This window comes from Heliangelus exortis, chromosome 18 (assembly GCF_036169615.1).
Source record: "Heliangelus exortis chromosome 18, bHelExo1.hap1, whole genome shotgun sequence".
Classification (NCBI taxonomy): Eukaryota; Metazoa; Chordata; class Aves; order Apodiformes; family Trochilidae; genus Heliangelus; species Heliangelus exortis.
This window is the reverse complement of record NC_092439.1, coordinates 1881815-1903810: the sequence shown is the minus strand read 5'-3', so window position 1 is coordinate 1903810 and position 21996 is coordinate 1881815. Positions and strand designations below refer to the sequence as shown.

The window sequence follows — 21996 nt, the reverse complement described above, 5'->3', positions numbered from 1 at the left end:
CATATATCTTTTTTTCTAGCATTACAGTTATAATAAGAGGGATTGCTGGGAAAGAAAAGAGAAGCAGTTTCTGCAAGTTACTCTTCAAAATAGATTTGTGACAAGCAAATTCATCTGCAGAAATCTGCTGACAAGAAGAGTTAAACTTTAAAGGACAAGCAAACAGTAACTCTTCAGGAAAATGTCCACATTTCCCTCATTTTGCTGGTAAAGCAAACTGAAATATCAATTACTTTATTTATTTAAAAAAGTGTGTGTGCTCTCCTAATAATAAAGTCCATAGGACTGTCAATCAGTCTTTTCTTATGCAAAGACCATTTTGTTGTAAAACAGCCATCTTAAAAAAAGAAAAGCAGCATGGAAAAACAGCACACAAACCTAAATGAGTATCTGAAAAGATTGTTAAACATTCCCAGTATTGGCTGGTGGTGATGCCTACGGTTTGCAGAATGGTAGTTAGCAACTTGAAAACAAATTTTAGAGAAATCTCCTATCTGCTAGGATTACCTCCAATCATTGTCAGTAAGGAAGAGCTAATTAGGGGAAAGATATATGCATATTTTAGTTTTCTTATGTGTGTAGGTAGCCTTACCACCCTGGAATTCCACAAAGAAGCAGTGCCATAAAGTGCAAGTCCACAGAATTACTGGTAGATGGAGATGTTAGTCTGTTTCTAGTGCCTAATATGACACGACCTAATAGTTTAAAATAGATTACTCGGGTTGCTGAAAGTTTTTGCCTCAGAAAGACGAAAATTAACTGCCTGTTAAACAATTTTACCACCTGTAGTACATCCTTGAGGCATAAAACCAGGGGACCTGCCCCTGTGTTATGAATGCTACAGTCCAAGGGACTGACCCTGTGTGCTGCAGGGCTAAAAACTCACCACATGACAGTGCTTTAAGGAGCAGAACTCAAAGGTGCCAAACGGTAGAATTGTATTTACTTCATAATTTGTAAGTATAACCCAGAGAGTTTTCATAATAATTCAGAAGCGGGTTTTGGTTGTTTGTTTGTTTCCTGTTTTGTTTTTTAAGGTTCAGGCCTGTGAAGAAATACAGTTTACAATTAGGAGCATATGCATTATGGCCAGTGTTAACTTAAGTGCCTCATTTGAGGTACAGATACAAGAATGAATTTAACTATACACTAGGTCACTTCGATTTTGAAGTTTAAAACATTTTTTTCCGCACTGAAACAAACCAAACTCGCTCTAAGTAACGTCAGTTTGCACAGTGCCCTCATCCCATCCTGTAATTTCTTACGCCACTGAGTAACTTCTCCTTAATCACAAGCTTTAGAAACTTCCGAAAACCTAAAACGCGCACCAAAAAATCAAGCTACTTAGCAAACTTCCAGAATTACTTACACAAACTGAAAACCAAGTAACAAACCAACACAGCAGCCCCACGGCCGCCTGAGGCAGCGAACTGCCGGGGGCACCCCCAGCCCGCCCTTTTCAGACACTTGATTGACGTCCCTCTCACCCACTCACAAGTCGCGATTCCCGCAAGACGCGAAGCTATTGGTCGAGGAGGTAGCGGGGGGAGGGCAGAGCGCTGAGGTAGAAGATGCAGTCGCTCCCGCTATTTGCTGGTGCTGCAGGGCGCGGCGCAGCGGTGCCTTCTCCCCGCGGGTTCACCGCTCTGGTGTCACCTTCTCTCTGGTAGCGAGCGCAGTCCCGCCGGGCCAACCTTTCTCTCAGTCCTTTTTTCTCTCCGCATCTCCCCTCCTGCCTCGGGGGTCGCCTAAACTTGCAAGATGGCTGACGACCGGGACGACGCCTCTGACCAGCTGAAGCAGTGGCAGAGCCAGCGCGGCTCTGAGGTACCTGACGGGGATCTGCGGGGCGTGCGTTGCGGGGGCCTCAGCCTGAGGGACTGCGCCCTTCGGCACAGTTGGGCGGCAACGGTGCGGCCCGTTGTGAGGGGGATGCGGGGGGACGAGGGGCCCGCGGGCGGCGTTGCCCCCCTTGTGGAGGCCGAAGGGCGCGGGGAGGCCCCGGTGGTGGAGGGCACAGGACCCCCGGGGGTTCCTCTGGGCTGACCTGACTGAAAATTTTTGGGACGGAGCAGGGATCGGGAGAGAGTGGGTCGCGGGCCGTCCTCGGGCAGTCCCGCGGGACAGTGGCGGAGGGTGAGGCGGCCTCGCCCCGTATCGTGAGGCGGAGCTCGGCTTGGTACCGTGCCCGGGACCAGCGAGGCACGAAGGGGCTGTCGGCTGCCAGCTGGCTGGGGGTGACAAGGGCGGTCAGCACTGCTGGCAGCTCTGCCTCCTCCACAGCCTCTCCTTTTGGGCAGGAATGGGGCTTGCCTGTGCCCAAGTGTGCAGGTCCTTTGGCTGAGATACTAGGTTGGGTTTTTCCTGCCTGTTTCTTCTTTTTCATTTCATATCAGCTCACAATTTGAGGTCTGCGAGAGCGTTGCTAGAACTTGGTAAAAATGTAGCTAGGCAGTGGTATAAAAGATGAGATACTGTCAGTGGTACTCGGAGACTTGTTTACCAGGTTAAAGTGGATATGGGCAAGCAGTTGGCTGAAATCCTGGGAACATGTAATCAACTGCGTGGCACTCAGTCTTCTGAAGATGTAGAATACACGCCAAAATACTTGGGTAAATGTGTGAATGCTGCAAGAGTTATTTTGCTTTCTTCATCAAATCACTCTGACAGTTTTTACTATGCTTTTTCTGGCAGCCATGTGTGTTTGGCATTAACATTTTTCCAGGTATTTATACTAAGCAGCAGTCTTACAAGATACAAGTCGTTGCCACAGTTCCCTCTGTAGCTAAGTAAACGTAATAGTATTTTTTTTCTTCTTGCTTCTAGGAGGTACTATATAAAAACTACCTTCCAGTAATGAACTGTGACTTAATCATATTCTAACATGTTTCAGAATACTTTATTTTTGTACCCAGAGTAATACTTTTCATATGGATGTTGGCTTTTCTGTAACAAAGGAGTATTTGAATACAGGCCAAGGTTAATTTGAAGCTTGGGAGGCAACCCAAAGTCTATGTTGCATAAGGAGTCATGAGACCTTAAGATAGAAAGTAGGGAGTACTTATTAGAATTTTAAAGTAACTTGTATAAGGTGCAAAGTATCAGTAATGCCTGGAAGTATGTACTTTGATGTATGGTGTTTATAGCAACTGTGACTAAAATTCTCTTGGCTCTGTTTCCCTCCTTTCTGTCATGGCAGTGCTGTAATGTGTGTGTGTGTGCAGTCAGTTGGTGTTGTAATGAAATACACATGCAGATTTGACAGCTCTTATCTTCTAAGGTTCCAACCATATGCAGCTCCCAGACATATGAAAATACAGGCATTAAACAAACTCAAGTTTAGAAGATGTATGAGAATTCTTAAAACTACTGTGTTGGGTTTTTTCTCCTCCTTCGCACTGATGGTACTTGTTTTGTGTGCTCTGCATAGCATTATCCTGAAACTAAAGCAAATATATCCTACCCTTAAAAAAATAAAAAATTGTATTTCAAATGTGTTAGGAAGAACCTTTCAGAAAGTCTGTTTACACAAGAGACCGTACAGCCACAAAGCTGTTAATTTTTTTAAAGGTTGAGTTTCAAAAATGTGTGGGTTTAGCTACTACTTTTAGTAGTCTTAAATGTGAGCATTATGGAAGAAGTGTTTTTTAGCCAACAGTTGGTTTGAGAAGGGCTGTGTTACCTCTACAAACCTTTACTCTTTGTTGCATGCATAGTTTACAAATAATATGCAAGGTTTTTTTCTACCCTTGAGGTAATCACACAAAATATATTATAATGTCATAGGTGAATCAAAAGGACTCAAAAAAATCTCCTTAAGACTGAAATTTCATGTTTTTTACCCTTCTTCTGTCTGTTACCAAGCTCCTGTAAGGATTTTGTAGACAAGATCATAGGGGTAGGTATATCATTATTTTACCACTGCCATGTTTAAACCTACTGGGCTTCTCAGAATTTATGAAGAATTCCAGGGTAAACAGGAACCCTAATTCAGTATAACAGGAGCTCTAATTAAACATAACTTCTGTGTTTCTTAATAGACTGAGAGAAACTTAATAGATTAAGAGAAACTTGATTGTACTTCATGAGGGCATAAGTATTAGTGACTTGAGAAAATCACTGTATGGATTGGAGGGGTCTTAGGAACCTCTTATTGAAAAAGTTACCAGAAAACAGTCCCCAAGTTTGCTTTTCCTAGAATTGTAGTAGTCAGAATTCATAAATGGTGCTGAAGCTGTTCATGGGATTTTTTGTGTAGCAGTGAGGTGAAGTGGAGGTCTCTGTATATCAAACGTGGGAAGAATGGAAATGTTTCATCACATTACAATGAGCTTACCTGTCTTACATGAGATGACAGTCACCAATACAAAAAAAATTAATGAATTTGTGATTAGAAAATTTAATAAATTGGCTTTTAGCTGTGAGGAAACTGAATAGTTGTCACCAGCAAAACTAATGAAGATAAAAGAAACATACTGGCAGTGCTGGAAGCTGGATTCAGAAAGGTGAAGCAAACTCTGAAATAAATTGACCAAAAAGTTCAATCAAAAATGTGATGTGTGAACATTTTGTATTCTCCTCATCTGCAGACTGCACCATGTTCTAAGAAAGGTCAAAGCAGAGGCTTAGAAAGGGTTTCAAGATAAATAGCTTGGTACAGAAAACATTAGGAAAATTGCCTGATAGTTGTGTTAATTTGTGAGCAAAATATAAGGAAGGAAGCATGTGATATATACAAGCAATGGAAAGAATACTGAGAGCAGTTTCCACTCATATATTTTCTTTGACAAACTGTAGGTAATGTTCTGATTCAAGCAGATGTTCCTTTGACTTAAAGTACTTCAAATAAAGCTGAAGTGGTAACTTTCCTGTAGGTTTCTGACTATCAGTTATTGTTTGTAACTATATATATATATGTCCATCCTTTGTAATATTTGTAATTTGAAACATTTTAAAATTTGTTCCAACTGTTATAAATTTCAGTGTGGATTGGGGTTTCAGGCATCCTGCAGAAGTAGAATTTTTGCTTACAGGCTTATAGCTTTATGGCTTAATGCTAATCTGGTGGTTAAAGAAGAATAAAGAACTTAAATATTTTGGGTGTTGGAGCCAGCTAGACTATTGTGTGCTGCATGTTAGTAAGAACACACTGGAAATGCAGTTATCCTGTCAAATGTCTTTTATGTGGTTATTCATGGACCCGAATTAAACAAATGTGTCTATGTGTTGATGTGAATAATTGTTCTTTCCCCTGCCTTTTGGGGTTGCCTCTTGGGAAAAAAAAAAACCCTGGAGTCTAGTCCAGTTCACTATACTCTTCCATGAGGGTATAGTCAATTATAGTACAGTCAGTGCTACAGATTTCCAACAGGTTTTTCTTGAGGTTGTCTTAGAGTGGGTGGTGTTTGTTTTTTGATTTTTGGTTGGTTTTTTTTTTCAGGTACAGGGTTACCCCTACTGCACAAGATGCTGTAGCTCTCAGTAGCCCTACAAGATGGCTAACTTAGGCTTGGTATGGAAGGGAGGGTAGGAGTATGAGGTCTTGGGCAGTTTTTTTAAAGTCAGTAATGATGCCAGTTAGAGGAAAAATGTTCTGGTTTGCTCTCCTTTTGACAGGACATGTATTTGGCAGTAGGGCTACTTAGGGCTTTTGTTAATCTTGATACTTCTCTATTTCAGGAGTCTAGGATGATGATTCCTCAGATGCTTTTGCTTCTGTTATTTTCCATAGCTCTTGCAGACTAACATTGATCATGGTTACCCTTTTACAGTCTTCATTCTTTCCTTATGCCTTCATCCCTTTACTGGCATCACCATCTTCTTCCTCTCCTTTCTTCATTATTACCCACCAGCAGCTACTTCTTTTCTTGCTTGCTTCTGCTCCATCCCCAGGCTGACCCTTAACTTTATTTTTCTTGAAGCAAGGTGGCTGGTCTTAACAAGTAGTATTTATGAAACATGGAAGACTTTCTTGGATTATATATGACTTGAGCTCTCCTTCTTAAACAGCCCCAGACGTAGTACTGTGGTGATCTAAACTGCAGTTTAGATATCTGTATTTTCTGTTACTAGCTCCAGAGTCTTATGTAATTTTGTTAATATATCCTGTGATAGATCATGTTTGAACAGGCATGAATGTTGTGTACCTTGAATATAAAGGATGTTTAATTTCTGATGTGTTATCAACTGTTTCTTGCTTTCAGAAGCCAGATGTCTTGACCACAGGTGCTGGGAACCCAATAGGGGATAAACTTAACATCCTGACAGTAGGGCCACGAGGGCCTCTTCTTGTTCAAGATGTTATTTTCACTGATGAGATGGCTCATTTTGACAGAGAGAGGATTCCTGAAAGAGTTGTGCATGCAAAAGGGGCAGGTATGTTTGAAGACATATTTTACTTCTTTGTAGAATTAGACTTGAAAAAGATTTTGAGTTAACACTTAGTGGCAGGTAAATTGTGTCATGTTATCTATAATTCAGCATTCTGGATTATAAAATTCTGTATCAGCAACAGACCTGGTTTAAAGGAGTTCATTGCCAAAACCTGAAGCACTGAAAAACTGTTAAATAAAACCAAACTAAAACCTGGCAGAAAATGCAGTTAAAGCCCTGAGATTTTTATTGTATTTGCTGTAATCACTGCTTTCTCTATCTGTGCCCAGTTCCTCTGGAGGGAAAGTTTTACACATCTCTATTCTAATTTGTTTGCATGTAATTTGATAGGGATTCTTGCCTTTGTTATCTAATATCTGTCTGCCAAAACAAGATGATGGTCTAATATTTTAACTAAAAATAACAGAAACCAAACTCCTTTGAAAATTAGTTGCTGATCTTAATAGAATAGAACTGGCATCTCTGATTTTTATTGTATACTACCCTAGAAGAAGAAAATATGGGACAGAATTTTATTATAATATGAACGTAGTGGGAAAAAAATAATCTGTAGGGCTGTGAAGAACTTTGTTGCTTCATCCAGCTTAAAGGTGGACAAAAACTTCTGCAGCACATCAGGATTAAAGGAAGACTTTGTTTTGATCTGGGATAAGTATGCAAATCTTGGCAACAGAGCCTCCAAAAAGCAATTGCTGGTTATTTTGCACATTAGAAACGAGGTCTGTCTTGCTGCTGGGCACTGTAAATCAGTTAAGGAGGGGAGAGTGAGCACCACACAAATAGTTGCTTGTGTTAAGTGCATTTCATTCTGTGAAAAGTCAGTATTTAACACGTAAATGTGAACTCTGTTTCAACTGCTTTATTTCTGTTTCCTTTTGGCTTCAAGCTGTGTGTTGGACTATAGTGAAATAATGTGCTGTGACTGCAAGGGAAGGTATCTAGATATGATATTTTGAAATAACTTTTTTTTTTCAGGAGCCTTTGGTTATTTTGAAGTCACTCATGATATTACCCAGTATTGTAAGGCAAAAGTGTTTGAACACATTGGAAAAAGAACTCCCATTGCTATACGTTTCTCCACTGTTGGTAAGGCTCTGAAGTTGTCTTCCTCCATGTGTACTGTAGTTATACTGATAGCAAGGCTGGCATTTTAGAGAGCTTAATGTACCTAAGGCAGTTTGAAATGTTTTCCACCAACCAGTTTCTCTTCTGTGAATTTCATTTAGATTGTAAAGATCTTAAGCAGCTTCTGCATCTTTTTGTAGACAGTTTTTTCCTCAGGTATGTGAGAGAAAGAATAGTCTGAGCTGGTTTTTTCACTGTCAGAAAGCTTGCTTTGTTTCTGGAGGGGTCACAATCAGCACTTGCCTGCTGCAGTTTAACACTTGAAAGTTAAATAGCTAAAATATGCTGTAGGGAGGTTTTTGGGCATGGATGCCCAAAAGGCAAAAAAGAATTCATCTTTCAAAGAAGAAATAACCTTTGATAAATAAACTCTTATTTGTTGAAAGGCTAAATGCATAAAGTAGCACAGTCTTAGATGATGTTGGAAGATGCATTATGATCTGCATCTTTTCTGACAGAAAATGATCTTAAAACTTGTGTTACGGCTCTATTTAAAAGAAAAAAAAAATACTGATGAGGATTTGCTTCTGGGAGTAGTATTAGATGAAGTAGTCCAAGAAGGCTCAGGGAGCTGCTGGTTTTGGCATACTGTCTTTTCTCTGCTTCACCAAAACTTAAGGAGTAATAGAATGTTTTGTGGGGGAAAGTCCTGCAGCTGAGGTTGGTCTGTGGACTGTGTGCTGAAGTGGGTTGTGGCATCATTACTTTCCCGTTCCCTGCTCTGTTTGAACACGTTTCTTCCTGGCTGTTCTTTAGCAGACATTATTTTTAATGAGGGAATGAATGTCTTTGTTATTTCATCATGATGCTTAGTGTTACTTGGGGAGCACTTTTTGCTCAGGTATAAAGTTACACATTGAAAGGATTGTTTTGGATAAAGCAGAAGGGGAATTAAAAGGGCTGCAACTCTTCTTGCTCTGTGTTCTCTTTTAATTAGGCACGCTGTTTGGATTGCTACCTTCCCAATGAGAGCATTCACACTGGGAGCTGATGCAGAGAAACTAGTGTATTTCTTGTAGCTGATTCAACCTTATAATTTTATGCTTCTTTCTGTTAGTGATAATGCATTCAACTCTTAATTGGTTCAAGTGGATATACTTTTTTTTTTTTTCTATGTTTTAAATGTGGCCTGAATACTTGGGTGGGTGTCTGTTCATACATTGGAAGCTTCCAGTGTCTGAAGTATTGTTGAAAATATGCTAAAACTGCTTTGGTATAGAAAAATAAACCCTGCTGTTTTGGGATTTTATGGCATCAATTCGGCATTTTAAGGTATCAATTTCAATGGTTTTATGCTTACTATTTGTATGCATTTCCTGTCATAACACTTCTTGCATCTTCATGGGTGGTTTGTTTTTGTTTTTTTTTTTTTTCAAGCTGGAGAATCTGGGTCAGCTGATACAGTTCGTGACCCTAGAGGCTTTGCAATGAAATTCTATACAGAAGAGGGTAACTGGGATCTTGTGGGAAATAATACTCCTATCTTCTTTATTCGGGATGCAATGTTGGTAAGCAAGCACAAAAAATGAGAGTTCTTTTTGAAAGTGTCCAAAAGTTCGTTCACAGTTTCTTCTTGCCTCACTGAGAAGTAAAAGCCATTTTGACACACTTTAACTTTGTTGTGTGCTAGATTGTGTGAATGTTTTTGATTTGAAAAGATGTTATTAAAAAAGGAAAATAAATTAAGAACTAATGTGCAGTTGCTTGATGCAGTTCAGTAATTTTTGTTTGCTGGTGCCTGTGCCACAGGAGAGTAGCCAGCAAGTAAATATCTTCCTGTGTTTTTAACCTCAGATTTGATCATTTTCACTGGTTCAAATTAGCTGTTTTACTCTGTCAACAGTTTTGTCATTCTGAGTCTGTTTTCTAGGGGGATAGAAGGGGAGAGACTTCACTTTAAAAGCTTACTGCTCTGTGCCTCAGTTTGGTTACAGGAGGGGTGTGACAGTACAGGAAACAGAACAATATAACAATAGAAATTCTTACAGCTTTGTGTTTTCTTTGAGTGTGCTGTTCCTTTCACAGGAAAGTGTATGGAAAAAAATGTTTGCCTTGTTTTGTCCCAGCAGTTGCTTTAGTATAACCTATATAATTTGGAGGTGTTACAGAAATTTTTTTTCTTTTTTTTTTTTTCCTTCCTCCTTTCTTTCTCTTCCACGTCTGGACAAATCAGTTTCCATCCTTCATTCATAGCCAAAAGAGGAACCCTCAGACTCACTTAAGGGATCCTGACATGATGTGGGACTTCTGGAGTCTTCGCCCTGAATCTTTGCATCAGGTAGGGCTCTTCAACTTTGTTTTGTATGATTGAGAAAATCATGTTATGACAGCACGTGTTTCTTTATTATCTCTTTCCCATGCTTTATCTAGAAGTCTGTGTAGACTTCTAGGAACAGTAAGGGTGAAAAGCCTACAGTAACTTTGAGGCTATTAATATGTGTACCTAACTGGTTTTATTTTAAATTACTCCTTAAAACAGTGAGATTCTTCTGTTTTCATCATATTTTATATGGTGATGAAGGCAAAGCTGCTAGGTTTTCTAACATTAAAGCAGTGGAAATACAGATGAACAACAAACTGTTATTGTTAGAGAACAGTAAAGTACAGGGGAAGTAATGCTATCATGTAATTTTACTTAAAGCTGTATTTTGTTTAGCACATTAGATCAACTTGATGGTAGAGTTCATTGTGCATTCTGATTATTTTGAAATTTATTTGTGCCCCAGAATGTTATGTGAAAAACTGATGTAAAATTAAAAATGCAGTTGCTTTGTTTTTAGGAGAAAATGTCTTTCTTTAAAAGAAAATGGGTTCATAAAGAAGCCTTCCAGTAATTACTAACTGGGCATGTGAAGAGAAAGCTAAAGAAAAGCAGCCTTCTGAATATGTTTACATGGTGGTATTTTTACAGCTTGAAAACTTTTGATTTTCAGATTGTCTCTTAACCTGAAAAAAATACATATTTGAAACATAAATTATCCATGCCTAACTTCCTTCTGCTTACAGGAGAAATCATAACATTATCACTGGGTTAACATTTTGTATTTCCTGTGGGCGTAAAATTTCATGTGGGTTTAATTCACAGTTGTTCTTTGTGCAAAACCAAAGCTGTCTTCTTTTATGAGCACTCTTAAATTAAGACAGCTTCCAGTGAGGCAGATTAGTGCAATAAATGAACTTTTTCTCCAGGGGTCACTTTCTTCTTGATCTGGTGAGTCCATTAATGCTGTTTGATCCTTGTCTTCAGGTGTCTTTCCTCTTCAGTGATCGTGGCATTCCCGATGGGCATCGCCATATGAATGGATATGGATCACACACATTCAAACTGGTTAATGCTAATGGAGCAGCAGTTTATTGCAAATTCCATGTCAAGGTATTGATTTATTATTTTGCCAGCTACCTATTGGAAGTCTGGGCATCATTGTTCTTGCTATGGCAGAATCAGTTAGATCAGAATCTCTTATTATTGTAGAACTGTGTCTACTGTGTGAGCTCTGACCGTCTAGATCAGTTTATTGCATTTTGACCTCATACCACTTGGGGTTTTGAGTGTGAAGCCATGGAAGACCTTGCTGTAGTCAACCTTAGTGTCATTCAGGGCAGATGGAAGCATCCTCTATCTGTTGAGAGCTGCAACTGTTTTATCACTTTGATGGAATGTGATCTGTAGAAAAAGGTGGGATAATGGGACACTGAAGGAGCATTCCGTCCTCTAAGGAAAGAGGGGAAACCTCTTTACTTGATGTGCTGCAGGGATCCTAGATTCAAGTTTGATGTCTTGTGTTCTGTGACACAGAATTATGCAATTCACTTCTATCAGAGAACCAATTTTTATCTGGAAGGAGCTGTTGAATGTACTATTATTCTGAACTCAAATTATTGGAGATTGGAACATGGACAATTGCATTTTTGGATTCTGAGTCTTGTTAAAGTAGATTTATTAATGCTTTCTGTAATGCTTTCTCTATGTTATAACCAGTGCCACTGCTTTTTATGTTTTTTAGACTGACCAGGGCATCAAAAATCTTTCTGTTGAAGAAGCAGGAAGGTTGGCTTCTACTGATCCTGATTATGCAATACGTGATCTTTACAATGCCATTGCCAAGGGAGACTATCCATCATGGTCCTTCTACATTCAAGTTATGACATTTGAAGAAGCAGAGAAGTTTCCATTTAATCCTTTTGATTTAACAAAGGTATCTCTTGTACTGTAGTGATTATTCACTTTGAGATAGTTTAAGAAAGGTCATTAGATCAAAACACAAATGCCAGAACTGAGCTTTCCTGTAAAGTGTAGCTGTTTCCACGGAGTAGCAGCTAGTTCAGCTGGTTGTGTTTTGAAGTGGCTGAAAAACAATCATATTACCAGTTCCACCTACAGTATTGCATTTCCAGAGACAGTTTTTCAAGTGTCTGTGGGCATTTCATTCAAGTGGTGAAGTGCTGAAATACTGCTGGGATGATGAAATAATTTTGCATTAGCCCTGTGTTAATTGCTACAGACTTCTTAAAATAGGACATGAGTTTCTTCACTAATGCCTTTTCTCAATCAAGACTTCAGTTGGGCAAATGCTGCCTAGTAGTTATTTAACTAAGTTATTTATTTAAGTTGCATGATAATATATGTTGATTTTAATGTTGATTAACATTACAGTGTTGATTTTAATGTACATGTGTTATGTCTTACAGATTTGGCCACATGGTGACTACCCTCTCATCCCTGTGGGAAAGCTTGTTTTGAACAGGAATCCTGTAAATTACTTTGCAGAGGTAGAACAGATGGCATATGATCCCAGCAACATGCCACCTGGTATTGAACCCAGCCCTGATAAAATGCTGCAGGTGAGCTACCATGCACATCAGTTTTTGCCTGGAGAATATTATGTTTGCTTTGTCATCTGGGAAAACATTCCAAGCCCTGTTTGTGGAGCATGATTAAACCTGACTGAAGCAACTGATTTCTTTCTTTTGTTTCTTTCTTTTGGTGGTTGTTTTTTAATGAATCACCATTTGGTGTGCTCATCCAAAATTTAAAGAAAACAGGAACTGAAGGAAGAGATCTAGAATTTGAAATCTAGTATTTAGAGGGAATCCACAACAGCTGTCAAAATTTGTGCAAAAATCTCAGCTTGGCAACAAATACAGGATAAAACCAAAGCAGCAATGCATATTTGTTCATGCTTTTACAGTGTATCTTTAGAATTCTAAACTCTTACCAGTATGAGGATTAGACTTGAAATGCTGTAAAATACATGTGTAACTAATACCTGATACAAAGAGCAAGATAATTCCTTAGAGGAAGTCTCAGATTTTTATTTTTTCTACAGATCAAAATACCTGATAATTCTGCCTGCAGTAGAGCATACTGTCTGCAGTCATGTATATGTTTTTTCAGATAAAACTTGTTTGAAATTATCTCCATGGCTACAAGAAGGTATTTTGCCAGTTCTGACTGGATAAACTCTTGAACCATCATGCAGTTCTTCTGTTTTGCCTCTCTTCACTGTCACAAACTTCATGGTCAGAAGCAGTCTGTCTTGGCATCCAAATGTCTCTAGAACAGCCACAGATGCAGTTCATTAAAGAAATAAGGCAATACCATATTTCAGATTTAATAATTTTTTAACTCTAAGGTTGAAAATAAGTAGGCAAACATTATATTGTTCCATAGTAACACTTAGCACCATTGTAGTCACTTTCATGTCTGCTTGTGTAACCATTTCCCTGCTTCAGAATAAGTTTATCATTCAGAAATGGGTAGGAAATACCCCAGTTGGATAAGTACAGCTCAACCTTCCATTCTTTGCTGTATTCCAGCAAAGTTAGTTTGTGGTTGTCACTTTGGACATAATTTTAAGTATGTCAGGAATATATATGGCAAGGAAACACTCATTTTTTTACTCTTTAATGTATAATGTTTTGAATTGGCCTGCACCACTGAAGTGATCTGTTTCATCAAGTAGTATTTAATTTCTGTGATAAATGTTTTAGGGTCGTCTTTTTTCGTATCCTGACACCCACAGACACCGCCTGGGACCTAATTATCTCCAGATTCCTGTGAACTGCCCCTTCAGAACTCGTGTGGCCAATTACCAGAGGGATGGACCAATGTGCACTACTGACAACCAAGGTAGTAATGAAAATAATCTTTAATGACTCTTATGTATTGCAAAATTTTCTATTCACAGGGATTTAAAGTACTCACTTTAAACAGATACTAATTTTTAATCCTGTTGCCCTGTATTTGAGGGATCTGGTTAAAAGCATTCTTAAATCTGAATGTCATGTATTGCCTTTATCACTGTTCTTTGTGTATCCACCCACTGTGTGTCTCTTGTCAGTCTTGTACAAGGGTTGAGAATCAAAATTGTACTGTGAAACATAAGCTTGCTTCTGTAGATTCCAGAATATACTATTTAAATATTTTTAAGACTTGAAAAGAAGCATATGGATGTTCCTTATACAACTTCAGCCTTGTTTGAAGTAGTTGATGCTCTCTTGAGTGTGTTTTTCAATTTATCTGTGTAAGGTTTGCTTGCTACAAATAGATTCATATCTAATTTTTTAACCAGTGGGAAGACAAGGGGGGTTTTCTTCTTGGTCTCAAAGTAGAATGCATGTAGTCTTTACATACTTGTTTAAAATGGGTATATATCTCTTCTATTTCTCCAAGAAAGGAGATTTTGTTAGAATATTTGGATGAGGGGATGGGGACTTTTTTGAAAAGTGTAAAAACCAGGCAAAACCTTAAGCACATTTTATAAGTTACAACTGGGCCTTAAGGAGAGAGGAGGTTTACAGAACACCCGGAGTCAAATGAATTCAATAATGTTCCTAGTTTAATTCAATAATGTTCCTAGTTTATGCTTCTTTAAAGACTTCTAGAAACATGCTTGTTAGAGGGGACTTAATAGAAGAAGTTGCAAATAGTAAATTAGAATTAAATATGCCAGAGAAATGGCTTCACAGAAGTTAATTACTACCTCTTTGTACTTCTAGGCAAAAAATTATTCTAAAAGAAAACCAAAACCAAACCAGAGGTGCCCTAAATGTCTTTGGGGAAGCTGTATTTGCATTTTTAAATTTTAAGACTTTAACAAAGTGGACTAAGGAAACAAAACAATAAAACTGCTTTGCTTTCTGATTTCCAAGAGATTGTGAGAGGCAGGAGTGTAAATGCCAAGGCTAGAGCTGTAACTTTGCCTCTCTTCAGCAGGTTGTGTTCTGTCAGCATTTTCTCAATAGTTACTCTTTTATGCCCAAGAGTAAACAAGGATTTACTTAAACTGTGCCTGGTGTCAAAAGCACTGTATTCCTTTGGGCTATGAGTTCTGATGCTTGCTGATGAAGGAGGGAAATACTTGTAAAATGAGAACCTGAGAATAGCTGCTTCTGTCCAGGAACAGAGAATAAGTTGATTTTTTTGCACTTCTGTAAGTTCATTATGTGTTTAAAGTAAAGCCCCTATATAGTTAAGATAATTAGTACTGCAAATATGTAGATAAAAAGTATATTTTTATGCTGCTTTGGCCTACAGTTTTGACTTCCATGACTTTATCTACTAAAATTGTCTGAGCAGTGTTGTGAGAATGGCCAGACCTCCTTATTTTTTCCACAAATCAATTTTTTTTTCCCCAAAAAAGCTGCAGAAATTCTCTTTGAAATAAGTGCTGTTAAATACTGTCTTGAAGATGCAGCTCCTGATGTTCAGCTGTACATTGACAGGAAAATGCTGACAACTGTTTAATAAAGTGAATCATAATCAATTTAGGTGGTTCTTGGCAAAGTACATTTTTTGACTTCTGACGTAATCCAAGAGCGTTGGCATCTGATTGTTCTGAGTTGTTGGGGTTTTCTTGGGGGGGGTGTTTGTCTTCAGGTGGTGCCCCAAACTATTATCCAAATAGTTTTAGTGGTCCAGAAGATCAGCCCATGTTGAAGGAGAACCGTGTGTATGTCTCAGGAGATGTGCAACGCTTCAACAGTGCAAACGAAGATAATGTCACTCAGGTATGAGGGACAAAAAAGCTTTATTAAATAGATAATTTCATAGAAGTCTAGGGAATTTTAAGAAGAATCATTCAAACATGGCTTCTCTCTGAAGCATCTGGACTAACCTGAACTTCAGCTCTCATGAGAGCTTGGAAGATCTCCATAGATTTTAGTTTCATGAATAAGTGAGGGTTTTTTGACAGGACAATTAGCATATTCTCACTGACCTTTGCTATCCATATTCTGCACACATTATCTAAAGGGTATAACTTTGTCTTCTTGCAATTACTGTCTGGAGATGTGCAAGCTGAAGCATGCATGCAATATAACAATTGACAGTTCCTGAATTGGGTGCCCACAAATTTGTTTTCATTAATTCAGTAAGCAACAGATATTTCAAACTGGACAGAGTTGTTAGCAGAGATGCAAAAAAAAAAAACAAACCCCAAACAACAAATCTGTTGCCTTTTGAGTATTTTGAGTGTTTTAAGTGTTACCTGTTTAGTAAGTAAAAGCTATTTTTTGAGTAATAACAAATCCTAAGTCTAGTAAGTATTACTGGCTGCTTCAGGTATAATGAGTCACTTTTGGAAATTTCCAAATAAATCTTTGTTTCCAATCATAAGGTGCGAGAATTCTATACCAAAGTCCTGAAGGAGGATGAACGCCAGAGGTTGTGTAAAAACATTGCTGATCATCTCAAAGATGCCCAACTCTTCATTCAGAAGAGAGCTGTAAGTGGCCTGCTTGGTTTTCAGCCTTTGCTCTTTGCTCCAGGTTTTCTTGTAGTCTAGAAACTTTGTCCAAATGGAAATAAACTTGTAGAAAGAAGTATCAGGAATTCTTCTCTGAGATAGAATTATTTCTAGATGTTCATAGCTCCTTTAATCAGAATTGAACTTTGAGAAAAGGGTTTTTATCCTCCTTTTCTTATGATAGGTACTTCATGTAGACTGCAGAGCAGAAAATGTATTAAAGAATGCATTTGAAGTGAAAGAAAACTTGCTGCCTTTTCTGTTCTGTCTCCTCCTTTAGGTGAAAAACTTCAGTGATGTTCATCCTGACTATGGTGCCCGTATCCAGGCTTTGCTGGACAAACACAATGCTGACAGTGGGAAAAATGTATGCTCATGGTTTCTGTAGTTGCATTTTGAGTGGCTGTGAATTATTTGGGCTTCTTTTGTAAATCCAACAAAGTGAGAAACTGGTCCTGATTGCCAGAAACGGCAAAAGCAAGTGCATGTAGAATTGCAAAATGAGGAAACATTACTCTAATTACATTTAATTAAATGCTGATTAACCAATGATGTGCTATTATTTGTTTCAGTTGGGCTTTTGTAAGGCTTCTGGAAGATAACTGTGCATGTTCAGGTTGAATCTTCGGGCCAAATTATTACCCACTCTTTGTAATGGTAATGAAACACTTCCACAAGCCTTTTCTGGGCTCACTGCTTACTACACAGCATAACATAATCCTTGCTTCAAGTACTAATTTTTTTTTTTTCTGAAGTTCCTCTACTTACTTTTAATGGAACTTGCTCTGAATGTTTCTTTTGTATTGTTTTTAGGATGTAATTAGGACATACACACAGTCCACATCTCGTGTATCTGCCAAAGAAAGATCCAACTTGTAAAGTGTGCTGCAGAGATTTGCTCTATGAATTTTTCATCCTTTCAACTGCAGGACAACCTGTTGAAGATGTTAATGAATGTAGCAGACTTCAGCACAAAACCAGAAGTGTTTTACAGGCTTGATCTAGTAATCTTTCAAGTCTGCAGTGGAAACTAGGTAACACAAGCTAACAATTCTAGTGCCTTTCAACACTAGTGCTTTACTGCTTGTTAATGATTAAAAATTGTCTTCTTTTTTAGAAGCAAACATAAGTTTAATCAAAATACTGTTTCGTTTTTTTTTTTTTATTATTATTGTAAAACTTTCCTGGATAAATTGCACAACAAACATCCTATAATGATACTGTGATTATCCTTATGGATAAGACTTGTTGATGTTAAAGTTTGTTGCTAAATGTTTCTAATAAGATAGTTATCTGTATGTATTTGTAGACACTTACTTCTGGAATGCCAAAAATGAAATTCAAAGGAAGAAAAACGATAGGTAGTAGCTGGCAAAAGGTTGGTTAAGTCTCATTTCTAATGATCAAAATAAAGCTAAGTAGAAAGTTTAGTCTGAACATTGAAATTATACTCCCAATATATATTTTAGGGTGATCTTTGCTTATTAATGCTAGCTTGGGATATAAGTGACCTAAGTGAGATAGGAAAGGGTATTTTCTTATTACATACTCTTTATGACTAAATCTATTACATTTTACAGTTCTTTAGGAAGAACAATTTCCCTCTGTAATCGTTAAGAATTTAAGTAGAAAAAAAATATTAATTTTCCAAATTTCCAAGCTTATACACTTCCAAAGCTATTCCCAGTGGCTCTTGAAATTGTTATATTACTGCCTAATCTGATATTACAACTTTTGGTCAAGCCAGAGCTAGTTTTCAAAGTTAGACTTCAACTGAAGAAGCATGTTTGTATGAATGTGAATCTATAGCTGGATAGCTGTGTAAAACCTGCTTTTAGGCATGTTGTCATGTTGCCTGTTACCTGTGATATAGGTGCATAACATTCTGTTCTGGAATTCAATTAAATTTTTACCTGATGAAGCAGGTTGGAGCTGAAAGAGCTACATAAATAGGTGGGAATATTTCTTGCTGGAGCATAGAATCCCAATGAGTTTTGGACAAGAATAAACAAGGCTTAATCTTTGCTTTCAGTTGTGTCTGTTAAATGAATTATACTGTCTTCCTCTTTTATTTCTCAAATAAAACTGTATTTAAAAATCCCTTGGCAGCACATTGTGTGTTTTCTGTGCAATATTTTCAAATGGCTTCCTCTAATCATACTTTTGTATTTCAACATGCAGAAGTTGTTGAAGTTCTGGGTAATTGGTATCTATTTCAGAAGTTGGCTATTTGTCCTGGTTTTCCTTATTGCAGTAATTTTTTCCCTAAATCCTTGCTTTTTGTTTCACATGTAAGGAACTGTGTGCCTCATGCCTCATTGTACATTGTAGGATAATTCCTACAAAACAGTGGATAAATACACCTGAGCACGTGGTGGAAAGGCCACTGTGATGTGGCTTTGTTGGAGATTTTAGTAGACTGTTTAACATGGACAGCTATTTTACGTTCATCCAGGTGGCTTTTATCTCACATAAACAATTATCACTAATAAATTCTACTGTAAATTACACTAATTTAGAGGTTAGGCTGAAATTTGGGTGGTGTCAAGTCTTAAAAAAAACAACTAAGCACAGGGAATGACTAAGAAAGGCAACGTTCCTCTCCTGTAGTCATGTTGAGAAAACAAATGCTACCTTCCCAGCCTATTCTGCCTTCTGCATCTACCTTTGTTTGGAATATTTAATTTCATTGTTGTTGTGCTTACAAGATTGACTTATGTTCTGTGCTGCTAAATGGGCCATGACAAGTATTGCACAGCAAAATTTCTTCAAAAGGTGCTGAGAGGGTTTGCCAACACATTAAGAACAATGTTTTTTCAAATAAGAGGATAAATCCTCTTATGGCTACTTACACTGTGTTAATAAAAACTGTTTACATGACGTGACACAGTCTTGCTTGTGTTTGGACTTTGTGTTCTACTCAAGGAAAATCAAACATCCCTTTAGCAGGTTGTTGCAATACAATTTGCAGCTTTGTGCAAAGAAGGATTGCTCAACACTTTCTTGTTATCATTTTCTTTTAGATTTACATCTGTAACAGTGGCACTGGAAATTAATTTGAAACCTAGGTTTGGAAATTACAGTACCTCTCCTTCTCATGGGCTCTTCCCCTCTGTTCTGAGGTTGTTTTCCCTTTTTTCAAAGTGTTTGGACTTGAGTAGACAAAAGCAGCAGCAGAGTCCAGAATCTCAATGGCCATTTTTTTTTTTTTTAAGTGGCCTGTGCCAGGAGATGAGTGTATGAAGTTGCTAAATCTTCTCTGGGGAAAAAAAAGGGTGAGGTAGATATGAATTGAATTGTTACTGCTCTAAGTACATTGGAAAAAAACCCTGCATTCCTCTCTTGAACTCAGCTTGCCTTCTTAAAGCCACTGGGGAGAAATTGTTTACTAAGCAGTGTGTAGGTGTCTGTGGCTTTACCATCCATTAAATTAGTCATGGTGATTTGCCAAAGAACATTGTACATGTTGCTGGTCTTGGGGGAAAGGCTGTGTTTTCTCTGAAGATCTGATACCTGGTTTCTTAGGCAGCCATGTGAGTCACCATTTTCTCACAAAATTTTATTTTTATGAATTTCCCCATACCTGGAAACACTCAAGGTCAGGTTGGACAGGGCTCTCAGGAACCTGATCTAGTTGAGGATGTCCATACTTATTGTGTGTGGCTTGGGCTAGATGACATTTAAGGTCACCTATAATTCTTTCTGCATCTTGTTTTGTTTTGCTGTGGAGTTTACAGCCTGGGTTGCTGCACAGAGCTTGTGTGATTTAGTTGTGTAATAAATGCTTGAACTTTGTCATAGTGGGGTTCCACCCCAAATCAAACTTCAACCCCAGTGCAACTGGAAATCTCCCTGCATTACAGTCTGAAAATAAACAGGCCCTCAGGACCTGTGCTGCAATTTTTTTTTTCAGGTTACCCAGAAAACTTGGTAAAGTAATAGTTGTCCTTTTTAATAATAATAAAAAAAAAAATTAAAAATATGCATCCTGCTTAGCAGAGCAAAGTAGCTGGGTCAAGGAGGCCTAGTACTGTTACATGATTATGGTGTTGTTCTTAGCCTACAAGTTGCACCCTTTAATTTTGTTAAATGATGATAGTTTGCCCTGAATTAAGACACCAGTTACTTTGCTGGTTGGTTGTTTTTTTGGTTTCTTTGTTTTGTGGTTTGTTTTGGCTTGGTTTTAAAAAAAAAACTCGCATATATTCAGTTTCTTGAAAATCTCAAATATTCACTTTGATCACAATCAAATCATTATGAGAATATAGCAGGTATTTTGCTTAATTGCTGTAGTCAAAGTTAGTCCAGTGATCCAGTTCAAATATTGTAAAGCTATAATGGAACAAATCAGAAGAAAAGCTTAATTTCCTCTTTCCTGTGATAAATCACAGAAGTGTTGAATATAGGTATGTTGTGTCTGTTCAATTAAATGTTTGTTCTTTGCTTATTCCTCTCAGATTCCACCATTTGAAAACTTTGACCAGTATTGGGAACCTTGTTATCTTTTATTGATTTTGTTTTTTTGAGAAAACAACTTAAGTAAACATGGTGTTTATTCACACTACCAGTGTCTTGATATAGTGGATCAGAGGAAAATCTGCAGATTATATTGCCTGTTTGATTCAAACATCATCTTTTGTTGACTGCTGGAGCCAACGTGTGCCCAAATGGGTCAGGGCTGGCCCTGGCCTCAGCCAAGGTTTGCACAACCTGTTCCCAACTCAATTTGCTCAATTAAAAAGTGCCAGACCATGGCAAGCAAGGTGGCCAACCCAGTGCTGCTTTCAATTCCACACTTTTTGCTCTGCCTTAAAGTGTAATCCTTAACAAAACTCTAACATATTTCTACCTGGCTTGAATTGTTTCCTCTAACCTCTGTTAAACCCACTTAAAGAAGGCAGTCAGGTTCCTGCTTGTCGAGCTTGAGATGAGGGGCAAAAAATAACAATTGGTGCAGATAAAGGAGATGAAATGATGTGGCTCTGCCTAACTGTAGCTCTCATGTTGTCTACAGGCTCCTGACAGTGCTCTTGACTTTGTGGAGAAAAGCTGGAAAAGCAAAGATGAAGAAATCTGTTCATTTTCTCTACTTCATTTACTGCACATGTGCAGAGTCAGAGGTGCTTTTGACACTTGTTGCTTGTCTTGAATGCTGCTCTTCATTTAGATTTAAAATAAGTTACAGCTTTTTTTTTTTTAATTGGAGTTATACATCTAATAGACATATATGTACAAGCTTAGGATGAGGAATAATAACATTCCATTAATTAAAGATTCATTATACAATAAAAAATTTGGCTAAGATCTGCCATCCTTTTTGGTTTTGTTTGATACAGCTTTTGATTTAAAGAATGAGTTTATTATTTACCATTCAGCTTTATAACATAGAAGATGTTGAATGTGCTTATTTGATTTTTTAAAATCTATTATTATGAGGTGTCATGTATAAGATTAAATTTGTCATGTACACTATTTCTTAAAACAGCCTTTTTCAGAGAGAATTTATCAGAAGAAATACTTCATTTTAAATTCAAACACTCAATGTTATTTCCAGTGGAAACAATCTATTCTGGATTCCCAGTTTCAAGGTATGACCATTATAAAAGAATAGAATTTACACTTCCAAGCTGCAGAAATAAATGTTGCATTTTAGAGTAAGTCAGTTAATATGCTGTATTATTTCCACCATTTTTCACATTTAGAGTAGAGGCTTTAATGGTGATGCTAATTT

General features: G+C 37.7%; 2 protein-coding genes across 3 annotated transcripts in view; one reads left to right on the top strand and one right to left on the bottom strand.

Moving 5' to 3' along the window:
* Window positions 1-1502, bottom strand: part of ABTB2 (ankyrin repeat and BTB domain containing 2) — a 129351-nt gene extending 127849 nt beyond the window's left edge. For both annotated transcript variants that reach the window (XM_071762524.1, XM_071762529.1), the window contains exon 1: window positions 1370-1502. The gene's annotated coding sequence lies outside the window, so the exon portion shown is untranslated. The remainder of the gene's footprint in view (window positions 1-1369) is intronic.
* A 187-nt stretch (window positions 1503-1689) lies between these two features.
* Window positions 1690-18366, top strand: CAT (catalase). Its single transcript, XM_071762544.1, has 13 exons — window positions 1690-1827; window positions 6204-6375; window positions 7369-7479; window positions 8896-9026; window positions 9692-9796; window positions 10766-10891; window positions 11523-11714; window positions 12208-12360; window positions 13510-13648; window positions 15398-15528; window positions 16137-16244; window positions 16546-16632; window positions 17079-18366. Exons 1-13 carry the CDS (start codon window positions 1762-1764, stop codon window positions 17142-17144), a joined length of 1587 nt encoding a protein of 528 aa, XP_071618645.1. The 5' UTR covers window positions 1690-1761; the 3' UTR covers window positions 17145-18366.
* The last annotated feature ends 3630 nt before the right edge of the window (window positions 18367-21996 follow it).

What these genes read in the sequence shown, in the direction of transcription:
- CAT (XM_071762544.1), top strand. Translation starts at nt 1,762, where the DNA reads ATGGCTGACGACCGGGACGACGCCTCTGACCAGCTGAAGCAGTGGCAG. An exon ending in GTGCACTACTGACAACCAAG is followed by an intron (nt 13,649 to 15,397) that starts GTAGTAATGAAA and finishes GTTTGTCTTCAG; the next exon opens with GTGGTGCCCCAAACTATTAT. An exon ending in TCTTCATTCAGAAGAGAGCT is followed by an intron (nt 16,245 to 16,545) that starts GTAAGTGGCCTG and finishes CTCCTCCTTTAG; the next exon opens with GTGAAAAACTTCAGTGATGT.